The sequence below is a fragment of the Typha angustifolia genome, chromosome 7 (genome assembly GCF_048772165.1).
Source record: "Typha angustifolia cultivar Huaian chromosome 7, ASM4877216v1, whole genome shotgun sequence".
Taxonomy (NCBI): Eukaryota; Viridiplantae; Streptophyta; class Magnoliopsida; order Poales; family Typhaceae; genus Typha; species Typha angustifolia.
Window position 1 is genome coordinate 1,176,001 of NC_133245.1, and position 13,928 is coordinate 1,189,928.

The 13,928-nt window shown below is 39.8% G+C and overlaps 3 protein-coding genes across 4 annotated transcripts; 2 read left to right on the forward strand and 1 right to left on the reverse strand.

Moving 5' to 3' along the window:
• Positions 1–2,006, forward strand: LOC140762222 (desmethyl-deoxy-podophyllotoxin synthase-like). 2 transcript variants are annotated; one of them, XM_073099872.1, is made up of 3 exons: positions 1–249; positions 355–1,168; positions 1,256–2,006. In XM_073099872.1, the coding sequence occupies exons 2-3, from the start codon at positions 449–451 to the stop codon at positions 1,880–1,882; spliced, it is 1,347 nt and encodes a 448-aa protein (XP_072955973.1). In that variant the 5' UTR covers positions 1–249; positions 355–448; the 3' UTR covers positions 1,883–2,006. The 2 variants fall into 2 exon arrangements, with proteins under 2 accessions (XP_072955973.1, XP_072955972.1); XM_073099871.1 differs by lacking the exon at positions 1–249 and having other exon boundaries at positions 257–1,168.
• A 353-nt stretch (positions 2,007–2,359) lies between these two features.
• On the reverse strand, positions 2,360–6,405 carry LOC140762223 (transcriptional regulator STERILE APETALA). The gene is made up of 2 exons (XM_073099873.1): positions 6,135–6,405; positions 2,360–3,622 (listed from the first exon to the last, which is right to left on the reverse strand). Exons 1-2 carry the CDS (start codon positions 6,336–6,338, stop codon positions 2,465–2,467), a joined length of 1,362 nt encoding a protein of 453 aa, XP_072955974.1. The 5' UTR covers positions 6,339–6,405; the 3' UTR covers positions 2,360–2,464.
• A 5,511-nt stretch (positions 6,406–11,916) lies between these two features.
• LOC140764055 (uncharacterized) lies at positions 11,917–13,809 on the forward strand. Its single transcript, XM_073102504.1, has 3 exons — positions 11,917–12,099; positions 13,158–13,252; positions 13,389–13,809. Exons 1-3 carry the CDS (start codon positions 12,042–12,044, stop codon positions 13,668–13,670), a joined length of 435 nt encoding a protein of 144 aa, XP_072958605.1. The 5' UTR covers positions 11,917–12,041; the 3' UTR covers positions 13,671–13,809.
• Positions 13,810–13,928: the final 119 nt, after the last annotated feature.

Sequence of the window (13,928 nt, forward strand, 5' to 3'; positions counted from 1 at the left end):
AAACTCTTGTCAGGAGGAGGAAGCTTTTCTCGATCGGCATCTTAGCAACGAAATGGCCAAGAAGTTCGAAGATCCTCGGGACGGCAAGCCGTATCCATGCGGCATCTAAGGCACGCATCACGCCAAATTGCCAACCCACCTACCCTACTTATAATAATTCATTTTTCAAGAGCGACTGAGGGAGACTGCTACTAGATTTAACCCCCCTCTATCTACAAAACTGCAACTGTTCTTATCTTTGGAGAAGAGGCAAGTAAACTAAGCCATGGAATTAGAAATCTCTTACTGCTACTCTACATTCTTTGCTGTTGTAATCGTCTTCGTGCTTGCTTATCTCAAAATCTCTACCTACAGCAACAAAAGTGCAACACGGCCACCACCTGGGCCGTGGAAGCTCCCCATCATCGGCAGCATCCACCACCTCGTCGGCTCCCTGCCGCACCGGGCGATGCGAGACCTCGCGATAAGACACGGTGCCGACGTTATGCTCCTCAAGCTCGGCGAGGTGCCCACCGTCGTCCTGTCCTCCCGCGAGGCGGCGAAGGAAGTCATGAAGACCCACGACATCGCCTTCGCGAGCCGGCCGATGAGCGTCACCATCGAGGTCCTGACGTCCGGCGGCAAAGACATCGTCTTTGCGCCTTACGGGGATTACTGGAGGCAGCTGAGGAAGATCTGCGTGCTTGAGCTGCTGAGCTCCAAGCGCGTGCAATCTTTCCGTTGCGTTAGAGAAGAAGAGGTAACTAATCTCGTCCGATCCATTTGGTCGTCCTCTCCTTCTTCGCTAGTAAATCTCAGCGAGAGGTTATACATGCTCGTCAACGACATGACGGCGAGGGCCGTCTTCGGGAGCAAGTGCAAGGAGCAGAATGCTTTTCTCCGCGCGTTGGATGAGTCGATTAATTTATCAGCGGGGTTCAACCTGGCCGACCTATTCCCGTCGTCGAGGATCGCGAATATGCTCAGCGGCGTGACCGCCAAGGCGCAGAGGTGCACAAGGACTGTTCATCAAATCGTGGATAGAATCATTCAAGAACATAAAGTAAGGCAGAACAGAGCTACAGTAGCAGGAACAGAGGAGGATTTGCTTGATGTTCTCCTAAAGATCCAAGAGGAAGGTGGACTACAATTCCCTCTTACAACCGAAGCCATCAGGGCTGTCATCTTCGTAAGCCATCTCTCTCTCCCCTAACCCAGTTAAAATCTTACTACCAAATCGGTTCGTGCTTATTTTCCAAAAAATCCATTACTGTAGGATATCTTTGGAGCGGGAAGCGAGACCTCAGCAACAACCCTGGTATGGGCCATGTCCGAGCTCGTGAGGAATCCGGGAGTGATGAAGAAAGTCCAGTCCGAGGTGCGACGAGTCTACCAAGAAAGACCAAGACTTGTAACGGAGGAGAACATCAATGAATTGAGATACTTGCAACTAGTCATAAAGGAGACTCTAAGGTTGCACGTCCCGGTGCCGCTTCTCCTCCCCCGGCAATGCAGCGACACGTGCCGACTGTCGGGCTACGACATACCGGAAGGCGCGACGGTGATCGTCAACGCTTGGGCCATCGGAAGAGACCCGAGGTACTGGACCGACCCCGACGAGTTCGTGCCGGAGAGATTCGAAGACGGGTCTGTTGATTTCAAGGGGACCGACTTCGAGTTCATACCATTCGGCGCCGGGAGGAGGATCTGTCCGGGGATGTCATTTGGGCTGGCAAATGTAGAGCTTACACTTGCGAGCCTTCTGTATCACTTTGACTGGGAGATTCCAAACGGAATGAAGCCGGATGAATTGGATATGGATGAGGCCTTTGGGTTGACTGCAAGAAGGAAGACCGACCTCTCGTTACGGGCCGTTCCTCGTATACCTTGTCTTACTACCTAGTATATACCTTTTAGTTTATAGAAGTGTAGCCTTGTATCTTCTTTTTAATACGGAGCATCATATGTGGAAATTTAGCTCTATTGAAAAAAAGTTAGAAAATGTTTATATAGAGAGCCTTGACTCTTATCTAAGTTTTAACGACAGTTCGACTAGTGGAGCTAAGCTCTGAGGCCGAGTCCTGGTCTCAACCCATCTCAAATTAACTTTATATGGGCTATGGGTGTTCCTGGATAATTCCAAGAGTCCAAAGCTAGCCATGTCATGAACAGTATTCACTCACTTCTTTTCCCTCATCAGAACATTAGATGTGAACTGTAAAATAGTTTAGGATCTTATCGCCAGTCAGTATGTATGGCTAAATTTTCACCATTAGATATGACACTAAAATAGGAAGAAAATCGAATTAAACAATCTGACGGAGAAAGAACAAAGTCAGCGCCCAAATTGGGAACTAATTGATTGGACTAAGAGGCAAAACTGTACCAAGACCTGCCCGAGCCACAGCTGGGTCTCAAGGTACCTAAATGCCAATTCACATCCTGCCAAGAGTAATATACTTCTCTTCTTCTCTATCCCTCTCGACTACTGCAAGGTTTGGAAATCCCATAAATGCAAACCCGTCTCATTCGACCAGGCTGCAACGAAGCGATCGTTCACCGCCATCACTCTCACCTCCCCAATCCTCTCCATAAAACTATACAAGAACTTCCCTTCCACTACATCGTAGACCCTAATCCTACCATAACAACAAACAATGGCGTATCCCCAGTTCATGCACCCAACCTTACGAACCAGATCTCGATGTTGCCCCTGGTCTTGATCTGCTCTTCTAGATACGTTAAACCAACCGACCTCCTCCAATTCCGGCACGCTGTAAACCTTCGCCGTTCCGAACCAGTCGACGGCGATCGCCAGGCCTTCGCAACCATCCATCGAGTCTACAATGCAACCCCGGACGAGCTCTAGCTCATTTACAACATCCCCAGGGTCATTAATGTCCATGACTTGGATTTTCGAACTGGTACAGCCGACTACATATCCAGGCGCCGCCATCCTGGCTCGCGCCACAGTGGGGCCGTCTAGGTCGGTAAGCATGTGCCAACCTAGGACGGCGTCGGGATCCGTCAGGGCCCCACCAACGTACATGAGCTCCTCTGTGGCTACGTCCCACACGTGCCAGGATCTACCTGGCACGCCGGCGAACAGCCCAACCCACCACCGGTCGTTGCCTGTGAAGTCGACCAAGGTCCCGTCCTCCACTAGGTTTCCGACGCAGGCCCGGCGCGACGAGCCGGATATAGGGTGCTCTATGTCCGCCACGTGGATGTTTCCGTCTTTGCAAGCAAAGACCAGCCGGCCGGGGCCGGAGAGGAAGAGTAGGCCGGAGACGGTCTGCGAGAAGCGGCCAAGCCGGTCGCCCTCGGGGTGGGAGTGATACGTGGCGATAGGACCAGCATCGCCGTTCGGGATGTCGAAGAGGCGGACGTTGCCGTCGAGGAACCCCGCAGCCAGGTGTCGGTCGGAGAGCGCGAGGCAGCAGCAGGCGAGTAGCGGCGAGGTTGCAGGTAGCAGGAGGGAGTGAGTCGAGCGACGCGAACGGAAGTTGCGGCCGGTGCAGTGGAGTCGGGCAAACTCGATCTGCCAGCTTTCGGCGAGGCGGCGTTGCCGGCGCCAAATGCGGCCGGTGATGTCTTGCCATAGCATCTCGGACTGGGAAACAGCTCGCCATGCAGAGCAAACCTGCTTACGTTGTAACAAAACTAACTCTAATAAAAGCTTATAATACCAAGCCTTGAAGACTAAGTTTATAGTATAGAGTACAAATGCTTGTCAGAGAGAAATAATTGCTCCAACGAGAGCAATATGTCAACATTCTATATCTGACAAACAACAAACCTATTACATGCAGTTCCAGCAAATTGTTAGTTCGAGATCTCTTCATTGTTGTCCAGAAAACCTTACACTTTTAGCCCATAGTGGCATGCTGCTACAATAACTCTGATACATTTTTGATGTTATTCTTCCTAATACCTATGCAGTTGGATAGCCAATATCAAGTCAAACCATGCATCCTTTAGAATTAGGGTGCCTATTATATTACTACGTTGATGAGTCATAAGAACATAAATACCTTTAAGAGGTAAGACCAGATGTCTATTCAATCAAAATAAAGTAAAGCTTAAGCTATAGACAATGATTTTAAAAATAAGGCTACTGAGAAGAGCAACACAGGAAATAACAGTAATATCCCAATCAGAACAATTTCTAGAGGACGAGTTTAAGTACCTTTTGTACTGTATATTGAAAAGGTTAGGTCCAAGGTACAGAAGAATATCAATGAGAATAATAGGAATCAGAGGGACCAATAGAGAAAATTACAGACTTAAAGTTTATAAATTGATGACTATTTATCTTTTCTTCTACAGTGACAGGACGAAAATTAGGAGAGAAAAAAATTCCTCAACTAAAAAAGTAGACTTTGGTCAAACGACTTGAAACTTTCCATTCGTACTGCATGAAAGGAGCTCTCTATCTCATGTGACGAGATGAGTCAAGGCAACGAGGAAAAAGACGACAAAGAAAGGATGGTACGATGAACAGGGGGGATTCCTACAATTGTAACGGGCCCCAGTAGGCAACTCTTTTGAACCGGGTCTTACTTCCACCCGTTACAAAATAGATACAAGCGATTTGCGACGTACCACCAAAGCCCAAAAAAAAGTCCAACTTTGACCCTTTTCGGCACATCCTTTCGTTGTTTGACGACTCATTCTTTATGCATACCTGACAATGGAGAACGATCCTAACATCCCATCTTAAAATAAAAATTTTAAAAAAATTTTAAAAAAAAAGGAGAGAGAGAGAGAGAGAGCAGCAAAACGACAAGGGTCATGTATGCCTTTGTAGCACACCATGAAGTGGTATAGGTAGTGCAGTAACAAAGACTCCACTTTTATATATAAAGAAACATAATGATAGCACAAGCAGGCGATTGGATGAGAGAAGATATGAACACAATCCCATCACAAAGAGTTAAAAGGAAAAGAAGACGAGTCGTTGGAAGAAGCGAAGAGTTGGTCGGCCCATGCAAGTGGCAACAGAATGCGTTGTCCCTGTTGCTTCTTTTCCCACACTTTCATTTCCAAGGAACACCATAAAATAATAACCCCCGTCATTTCTAAAATATTATCCCATGGCACGGCCCGATTCATTCCAAAGCCCTTTGGAACTAGGGTTCCCTCGTTAATTTTGGAAGTCACTATTGCGATGGAGAGAGAAGTTTTTAGATGATTACATGACGAGAAAAAGGAAGCGAAAGTGCCAAGTTGGAGCTTTAATTTGTTTGCTGCTACTGCCAAGTATAACTAATGAGTAGGCGAAAGACTACTACTACGAACCAGTTGCAGCAGCAAGCCCGAAGCTCACCACTGCGAACCCAACAATTAGAGTCACCATCTTAAGTCTCTTTTTGTTTCTTTCTAAGAGCCATACATACAACATAAACGAGGGCGATGGAGATGGATCAGAGAGGTAAAGGAAGGGTCAAAAAAGGTAGCAGCAGCGCCACCACCACTGACGACGCCGCAGGTACTCGTCAGAGCAGTGAAATGGAGAGATAAAAGAAAGTATGATAGCTAAAGTATGTCACGTCTCCCATCCCTCTCGATTATATACATATATACACAAACACGCACAGTCTCGGATATATATATATATATATATATATATATATATATATATATATATACACACACAAAAACAATATTAAAGATGGGAAAGAGATGGAGAAGTTCAGAGAATTCCTCATCTCATCTCGCTGGCTTCACCCAAACAAAGTAACCAGTAAAAGCATTGTCAAGAAAGGAAACGAGCAATAAAGCTACACAATAGTGAGAGAGAGAGAGAGAGAGAGAGAGAGAGAGAGAGAGAGGGAGAGGCTTTCACTTTCTGAGGGGAAGGATAGATATAAGCTCTGACGACGCGCCGCCCAGCGCCGTAAGATAACAGAACAGGCTAAAGAAAGAGACAAGACAAAAACGTTCAAACTTATCCATAAATGGAACCCTTGTCCTGCTACTTATCTATTGTCCTAAGATTAGATAGCATATATGCACATTTCTTCCTCAAAAAGAACTTTTTCCTTTCGGTTTCACCATCATCGCCAATAAGCAAACAGAAAAATCGAATAAACTTTCAATTAAAGATAACAATAAAAGAAATGGATACAGGTCGTAGCAGTAAATGATTGCACCTGGAAGAACGTAGCGATGGCAGGCGCCGCAGCCAGTCTCCCGTCGGAGGCGGCGGCGTTGACAGCCACCTGCGCGGCGACCGCCTCCACGAAGTGCTCCGGCCACGCCATATCCGCCGATCTCCGCCGCGACGACAACGGGTCCCCGCCGCGCCTCCGGCCGTCCTCGACGCCTCCGCCACCCTCTGGCGGCGACGCCGACATCACTGGGTTAAAGGAAATCAAATCTACAAACAAAAAAGAACAAAAACTAAAAAGTAGAAGAGATGGGTGAGGATGGTGGTAGTGGAGAAAGGAGATGGATAGATAAATGCACAAAACACGGCGATATATAGGCGTGATCGGGTTATTTTACGGCGTTTTTTATATGCTTCTTTTATAATATTTTATGCACTGTCTTTTGTTTTCACTGTATCTACAATATATTTTATATTTTATCATCCGAAGATTGCAATAGCGTCATAAAACCATTCTGTAGCTTCCAGCCGTTGGATCAGATCTAGTAGAAGAAAGACAAAATCTAATAATAGCGGCTTATCTAACTGTAGATTTTGTCTGTTACTCAAATTTAGCGTAGCAGAAGGAGTCATGTCGTATCGTATCGCTCTCGAGAACCGGTGCAAAACCTTGTGGTCGTAAGTTTGATGTGGAAATAGTTCGAATATTCTTTAAAAAAGTATATTTTTGATTTTGAGTTACGTTTGACTAAATTTTACTTTATTAAACAAAATAGAAAATATATTATTTTATATATATATGTAAAAAGTGAAGCGACGTAAACCCAAAAAAATGGAATCAATACTAATGAGACGAACGAAAATTATTTTATTTTATGCTGTTCTTCCGTCCGCATCTTTATATGCGGGTAAATCTAGCCGTTGACAAAAATTAATGGTACAAAGATAATTTTATCCTAATTACCATTTAAATCAACTAGAGAGAGCAACCAAAGATATGTTGCTATTGAGATATTATTTTGAATAATAAGATTTCGTCTACTTTAGTGTAGAATAGGTATTCTTTTTTATTATTATAAAATGTGCATTAATAAATACGCCCTACGATTCACTTATATTATTCTCAAATACGAATGTATAATTATCTTTGATATGATATAAAGTGAAGAAAAGATATATAAATATTTTATTTTACTATTTATGAAATTACATGAATACCTTTTGATTTAATATAAAGTAGTTTAATGTGACATATATTGAGGGTAAATTAGTAAGTGAGTTAGTATGTAATGTAAGGTGTAATTTTAATGAATTATATATGCATCTTATATTGGAGTTATTATGATGTTTAATTAATTTTCTAGAATAAAAAATTTTGTATTATTAGAGTAAGAAAAAATATATATTCTGGATAAGTATATTTAAATTAAGCTCTTTATTAGTTTTAAATCAATATATATTAGATTTAAAAAGATAAGTTATAAACTGTTGGCGTAATTTTCTAATCTCTTACTTATTAAATGTATTAATGCAAAATAATAGCAGTTAAATAAGTAAAGATGACATAAAATATTTTATATGAAAAACCTTCAAAACTTAAACAAATCATAGAACCAAACTCATATAGAAAATTAATAATTAATCAAACATAATAATATACAAGACGCGTTTACAGACATCAATTGATTCAAATTGTCTTGCTCACTAGAACCCCACGACATTATACTTTTCATAATTTTTTATTTTTTATTTACTTCTTATTTATAAATCTTCAATCAATATAAGCGAGACGCTACTCTTAAACCACAGGACATTCGAGATTGATTTAACTATCTCAGTATCCCTCTAGATAATGTACTCTACAAATGAAGAATTGAAGTTGTGTGGATTAAAGATCAAAGCACATTTTATGCGAAAAACAAACTTAAGTTGCAAAAGCTCTATTAAAAGATGATTATTACCTATTAGATTTTGATAATCTTTAAATGACTTTAGCATATAAGATTAAAAATATTTTGAAGCAAAGTTCAAAAGATATTCAACTATGAAGGGATTTAATAACAATATCTTAATACAGTGTCACTTATGTATTTGAACGCGATAACTAGTATTTGAATACAGTCACTTGTGTGTTTGAACACAATAATTTAACAATTCGTCTTTAAAAATTCAGTTCTCATATATTTTGAACTTCATTTCAAATTTCCAAGACTCTAACAAATTTCATATTTGTGAATTTGAAAGTTCAAAGTGGCATTCAAACTACTATTACTCTAGAAATATGAAGTATCATTAGAAATTCTATTGCTCAAAATATTCACCAAACTTACTATATATATATATATATAAGCTCATTTTATAAAAACTAAATGTATTAACATATTTAAATTGTTTTCTACACATTTGCCAATTACATAAAACTTTACAAATTTTACTTTCAACTTTTAAAAATATTTGGCTTTTAGGTATATTATAGATTTAAATAGATCTGAGTGAGGTTTTGAAATAGCATTTTATCATTTTGAATAGGATAAGATTAGTTTGAATCTAATCTCTTATTTAATAATAGTTTATTCTTTCTTATTAAATGAAGAGAGAAAATATGTTTCTAAAAAATATGTTTATGTAACTTACTTTTCTCTATAGCTTTATAGTTCTTAAGTCCGTGTTTATTTTATGAATAATTATTTTTTTTATTCAAAAATAAAACTCTTTAATTGAGAATAATAGCTAAATATTATAATAATTTTATTATAGAGTATAAGCACTTTTTTTTTATCAAAATAACATCATACACTATACACTAACTTAATTATTAAATTACTTTTGATATTTATCCCATCAATCCACTTTATATCAAATCAACGAGTACTCATAGTAATTTTATAAAAAATAAAGCATCTTATATTTTTATTCACTTTATATCACACAAAGTTAATTATTACATATTTATTTTAAAATATAAGTGAATTAATAGTTATTCCTTAAATAGAAATCTAATTTTAAGAATAACAATATATATATATATATATATTCTAACATTAATATTATTTCTAAAATAAATGAGACCTTAAGCCGCAGGATTAATGTGAATACTATAATGAAGTTTTTGCCTTTATTTTTTAAATAAATCAAAATCGAAACAAACCATTCTCCAAATATCATTCGCTTCGAGTCAAATAATGTAAGGTAAATAAACAAAAAGATATTTCGAGGTTGAATTGGATTTCATATAAAGTCTAACATAACAAAACAATCCACTTATGGATTGATCAATACTGAACAAAAAGATATTTCATTTTCTAACGGCACTGAAACCAAAATTTGAAATTTCAATAAACACTAAGCTGTGATTGCTGATCAAACGATTCAAGGAAACCATCTTTAACAAAAAAAAAAAAAGAAGATAGTTTCATTTAGGATCCACCGTGTAAGATAACCAAACAATGAAACAACCCGCACATTGTTATGTTCTACAATAGCATAAAAATGTTACATACTAGCAGCTTATATACAATACAATGTAATAATATGGTTAAGTACACAATTTTTTTTAGAAATAATGGCTAGTAATTGAGATAAAAGTGCGAGAATATAACAAGAAAGTAAATTAAAAATTATATGAATGGGAAGAAAAAAGAATGAACAAGAGGAGGTAGAAAGATTTCCATTTTCGCTGAAAATTTGCCATCTCAAGAAGAAGCACACATGGATGAGACATTTGAAGTTAGAAATTTTATTGTTGTATTTTCTCTAAATTTTTCACCAGATCATACAGGGGAGAATTTCTCATGACTTATAGAGGGAAGGAGAGAATAAAGAGTCCCTTCACCTTGTCCAAAAGTCACTACCCAAATTGATTGTGAGAGTGAACCCTAATTTTAAGCAGAAAAGCTGTTAATCAACATGAGAGTATAGACAGTGAAAAAAAGATATGTTCAACAAATTCAGAAAGGGCATAGGAAAGAGGTGGTGTGAAATCTTTTATGGTCAGAGGTATGAAGCTTGTCAGGTCTGGTTAGCTAGAAAAAGATTTATGAGTTTTGAAGAAGAGTGGAATCACCAAATCTTAGAGAAGTTAGCCCCAAGAGAGATTAAGGATGTGACAGTGGAATTTAACCAAATAAGTGTCCTCGGCAGGTAATCTCATTAAGTACACATTAACCTATCTAGAGGAGAACTTATTAATTGCTTATAAATATCCACTTTTCAGAATCTGTCACATTGTAAGAGGAGACAAAGCACAGGCTAGTTGATCTCACCATCACTGTGAAGGTGGCAGTTTGTTGCAGTGGTGAGAGTACTTATGCTCGCAAGTTGGCTAGCTAAGTTTCTGGTCTCCTTATAATATATATCTGGATCTAAACATTTGCTCCACAAGTCTACAAGGCTGGATATTAAAATGAGCCAACCCAATTCCCTTCTCTGTCCATTGGTCAGTTCACTACTTCACTACTAGTAATATAGAAAGCGAGAGAAGTCGACCCACAAAAGTATATGGGATAAAAACTGTTAGCTGGAACTGTTGCTTAGGGCAGGAGTGCACTGGGTTTTTGCTTCCCTTCCTGGTGCCACTATAACTGCTACTCCCAGCTCTGCTGACCTGACACACCCTATATTATTATGTTATAAAGCAAGTTTAAAAGTTCTAAAATAAACCATCTATTTCTCTCTAACAATGACAGTTTTTTTCAGTGATATATCCTAGCCGTAGATAATATTATATAATATATATATATATGTGTGTGTGAATATAATATGAAGTACAATTAGCACCATTCTTCTAGTCTTATCTAAATATAGCTAGCTACTTAATTCCTCCCACGTATGTCACGTACCATCTCGTCAGAAAGAGAGGAGGGGGCTCCATCTCTCGCAAGATCCGACCGTGCGAAACGGAAGATCCCGATAATTGTGGGCCCTATTCTCTCGCAATCATCGGATAAAGGGGTGGATCTTATTCGTATCCGCGAACAGCTAGCTCAGCCGAGCTCGAATAGTTGCGTCGATAAATGCTCTCGTTTGACCACCCAAGACTAATAAGGATCGAGAAGAAGTATCCATCTCTCTCTCTCTCTCTCTTTTTATCTCGATCGATATTAATATTGGGGCGTGGTACGTGTACCTGCGGTGCAAAGTAAACAAGGATCGCAGGTGCAGGTGCAGGCGAACAGGGTCCTCTTCGCCTTAACCCTATTATGCGTCTCTTTTTCGAAGGGATGGTAGTAGTAGTCGTAGTAGTAGTAGTAGAAGTAGCTCGGAGGAGTTGATGCGGGAGCCAAGGCCACGTGCAAAAGCGTACGTTGGGTCCCAGAACTGAGACACTTCTTTTGATGGGTGGCAATGTCATTGAGCTGGCAGAGCTCGAGCAGGAGTTTCCGGATGTTCTACGGTACGATGCTCTTTAATATTGCTCTCCCAGGAAGGCCCAGAGCAGTCACGAGGAGGAGTTTCTTGATCGATCCAGTTTGAAATTTTGGGACTCATTTACTCAACAAAGCGAGTTGATGTCGAATAAAATTTGAATCACAACATAATTTAATTTTCTGATAGCTTTATTTGAGAGTAATCGGCTTATCTGCGAATTTTAGGAAGATGATTGATTAGCCCAATGAAGCCCCAATGAGGAGGCCCAGTTATGGGCTTCTATTCTATGTATGTATGTATCTATCTATCTATCTATCCACTCGTCCTCGATGACACGCGGCGCCTTACAAGAGCGGAGGAGGAGGAATCCTCCGCGTTTAGTTTTTAGCCCTGAAACGCACGTTAATAACGAGAATGCCATAGTCCATCCGTCCATCTACTCTCCTCCTCGCAATCGTGGCCGTGCGCATCGTTTCTGAGCCTTTCTTTTCATCTCATCGTCGAATCATTTAGCCGTGGATTTCGAACCTTTTTTTTCTTACTCAATCCAGGGTTGCTTTGCTCTGCAATCGATGACCGTTCCATGGATCCCTCTTTGATGCAGCCCACTCCATCCCTCGTCGAAGAAGACGATGAGTGGGGTAAGATTTCGATCTATTCCGCCTTCTTCTTCCCCCTTGTTAGATCGTATTTTAAAGAACAAATTGTTTTTTTTTTTGTTTGTTTTTGTTTTCGTATGGATCAGTAGAGATTAGTTGTGATTGTGGGGTTTGCCCTAGTTGGTGGAGTAGATTTTAGGATCCATGTCGCCTTTCCTATGCTGGAAATTGAACGAGATGGATACTAGCAACAGGCAGTGTCCAGTTTTATCTTCTAGGTATTTACTTAACAGTCGACATGTATATGACTCTTTTTCAGATAATAGCTGCTGTGTGAGTTAAATCTATGAGAAACAGGCGTCGAATTTTTGTATCGAATCTTCAAAAGTCGTTCATGAAATCAACTAAGTGAAGTTTGAAAGTTGGAAAAAAAATTGAACTTTTTGTAGCCACAGGATAATAATTTCTACTTTCATTTTTAGAGAGGCATGTGAGATGATATGGTATTTACGTTTGATAAAGATTTAGAATGGCTTTCCCTCCCCATTTTGATTATTGTTATGTCATGGTATAAGTAACTGAATCTTTCTCCAGAGCTGCATAGATTTATCCTAATTCTTGTAACCTTATAAAATCATCAACTTCCGATTACCTTCAATTGAATGTATCAGTGGTCTCTTGATATCTATCGCGAGACAATGCATATAAAACTTTCTTAATATTTGAATAACACAAAATTCTGTCCGATATTTGAATCAACCACTCAAGTATAGTTTTGATGGGTCTTAATTAGAACTTTTAGATTTACTTGCAGAGAAAGTGTTCTTCCAAGAATTTTTAAGTTAATCCAAGCAGGCTGGAAGAGAAACAATAATATTCACTTCTTTGTATGGTAATCCTATGCAGACAAGTTTACATTTCGTTACGAGCTTCTTTGCTTATTATATTGCTTATGAAGGAGAGATACTTCTCCAGCATTTTATTGTTCTTCCCTTGCTACTTTACTGTTATGCACTGCATTGTCTATCATTTTCTTGTAGAGCAAATCAATATTTGTGTTTACGCTGAGAAGTCTTGATCAAATAGCTGCGACCTTTCAGATACTGAAGGATTTGTGATTCCGAGCTTGGCAGTTGGGGACTCTGATGTCAGTAAGCCAGATCCCTCAAGAGTAACTGATCTTAAACCTCCAGAGGTCAGACTAGAATTGCTACATTTGCATCCTTGCTTCTTTAGCTTCAAGTGTGCCAATCTTTGCTCTGAGAATTTCAACATTAATTTACTCTGCATTATGCTTAGTTTATTCAGATGGCTGCATAATCCTTGTACAGGAGAAAAAGGCAGAGGAGAAGATATATTTGGGACCTCACGGAGCACCACCATCTCAAGCAAAGCAGCAGGAGCTGAACGCAGCTGGTCGCAAGCAGCGGTTCAAGCATAAGCTGAAGGAAGCAGATAGAAAATTTGCTGGAACTGCTAGGGAAAATAAGGTGGAAAATCTACGAGAGCTGATGGGTGCTAGAATAAATAGCAGCAACATGTCAAAGGGTTCTCATCGCGATTGGCTCGACCCGCACTGTCATGAGTCCCAGTTCGATAGGTATCCTCACTAGGAGACCCTTCAAAGGATACATCGAGAACCCTTTATATAATGCAGGGCCGGATAGGCTCAATCCTCATGCTTCCCAGCCATGGATTCTGTTTATCAACTGGTCTTTTAAATAAATGTATCTGCCTTATGAGTTTTAATCACCTTGCTGTGTAGTTTTCTCCTCCTTTTCCTGTCACTACATCGGCCCATTCCTTTCTCCTTTACTAATTATTTTGTTGTATGATGAACTTCTTGTTAGTTGTTACATACATCATCATCA

Excerpts from the sequence above, each read along its gene's own strand:
- LOC140764055 (XM_073102504.1), top strand. The coding sequence starts at position 12,042 with ATGGATCCCTCTTTGATGCAGCCCACTCCATCCCTCGTCGAAGAAGAC. Across the intron at positions 12,100-13,157 it reads CGAAGAAGACGATGAGTGGG|ATACTGAAGGATTTGTGATT; the intron begins GTAAGATTTCGA and ends GCGACCTTTCAG. Across the intron at positions 13,253-13,388 it reads CTGATCTTAAACCTCCAGAG|GAGAAAAAGGCAGAGGAGAA; the intron begins GTCAGACTAGAA and ends ATCCTTGTACAG.
- LOC140762223 (XM_073099873.1), bottom strand. The coding sequence starts at position 6,338 with ATGTCGGCGTCGCCGCCAGAGGGTGGCGGAGGCGTCGAGGACGGCCGG. Across the intron at positions 3,623-6,134 it reads CCATCGCTACGTTCTTCCAG|GTTTGCTCTGCATGGCGAGC; the intron begins GTGCAATCATTT and ends CAACGTAAGCAG.
- LOC140762222 (XM_073099871.1), top strand. The coding sequence starts at position 266 with ATGGAATTAGAAATCTCTTACTGCTACTCTACATTCTTTGCTGTTGTA. Across the intron at positions 1,169-1,255 it reads CCATCAGGGCTGTCATCTTC|GATATCTTTGGAGCGGGAAG; the intron begins GTAAGCCATCTC and ends CCATTACTGTAG.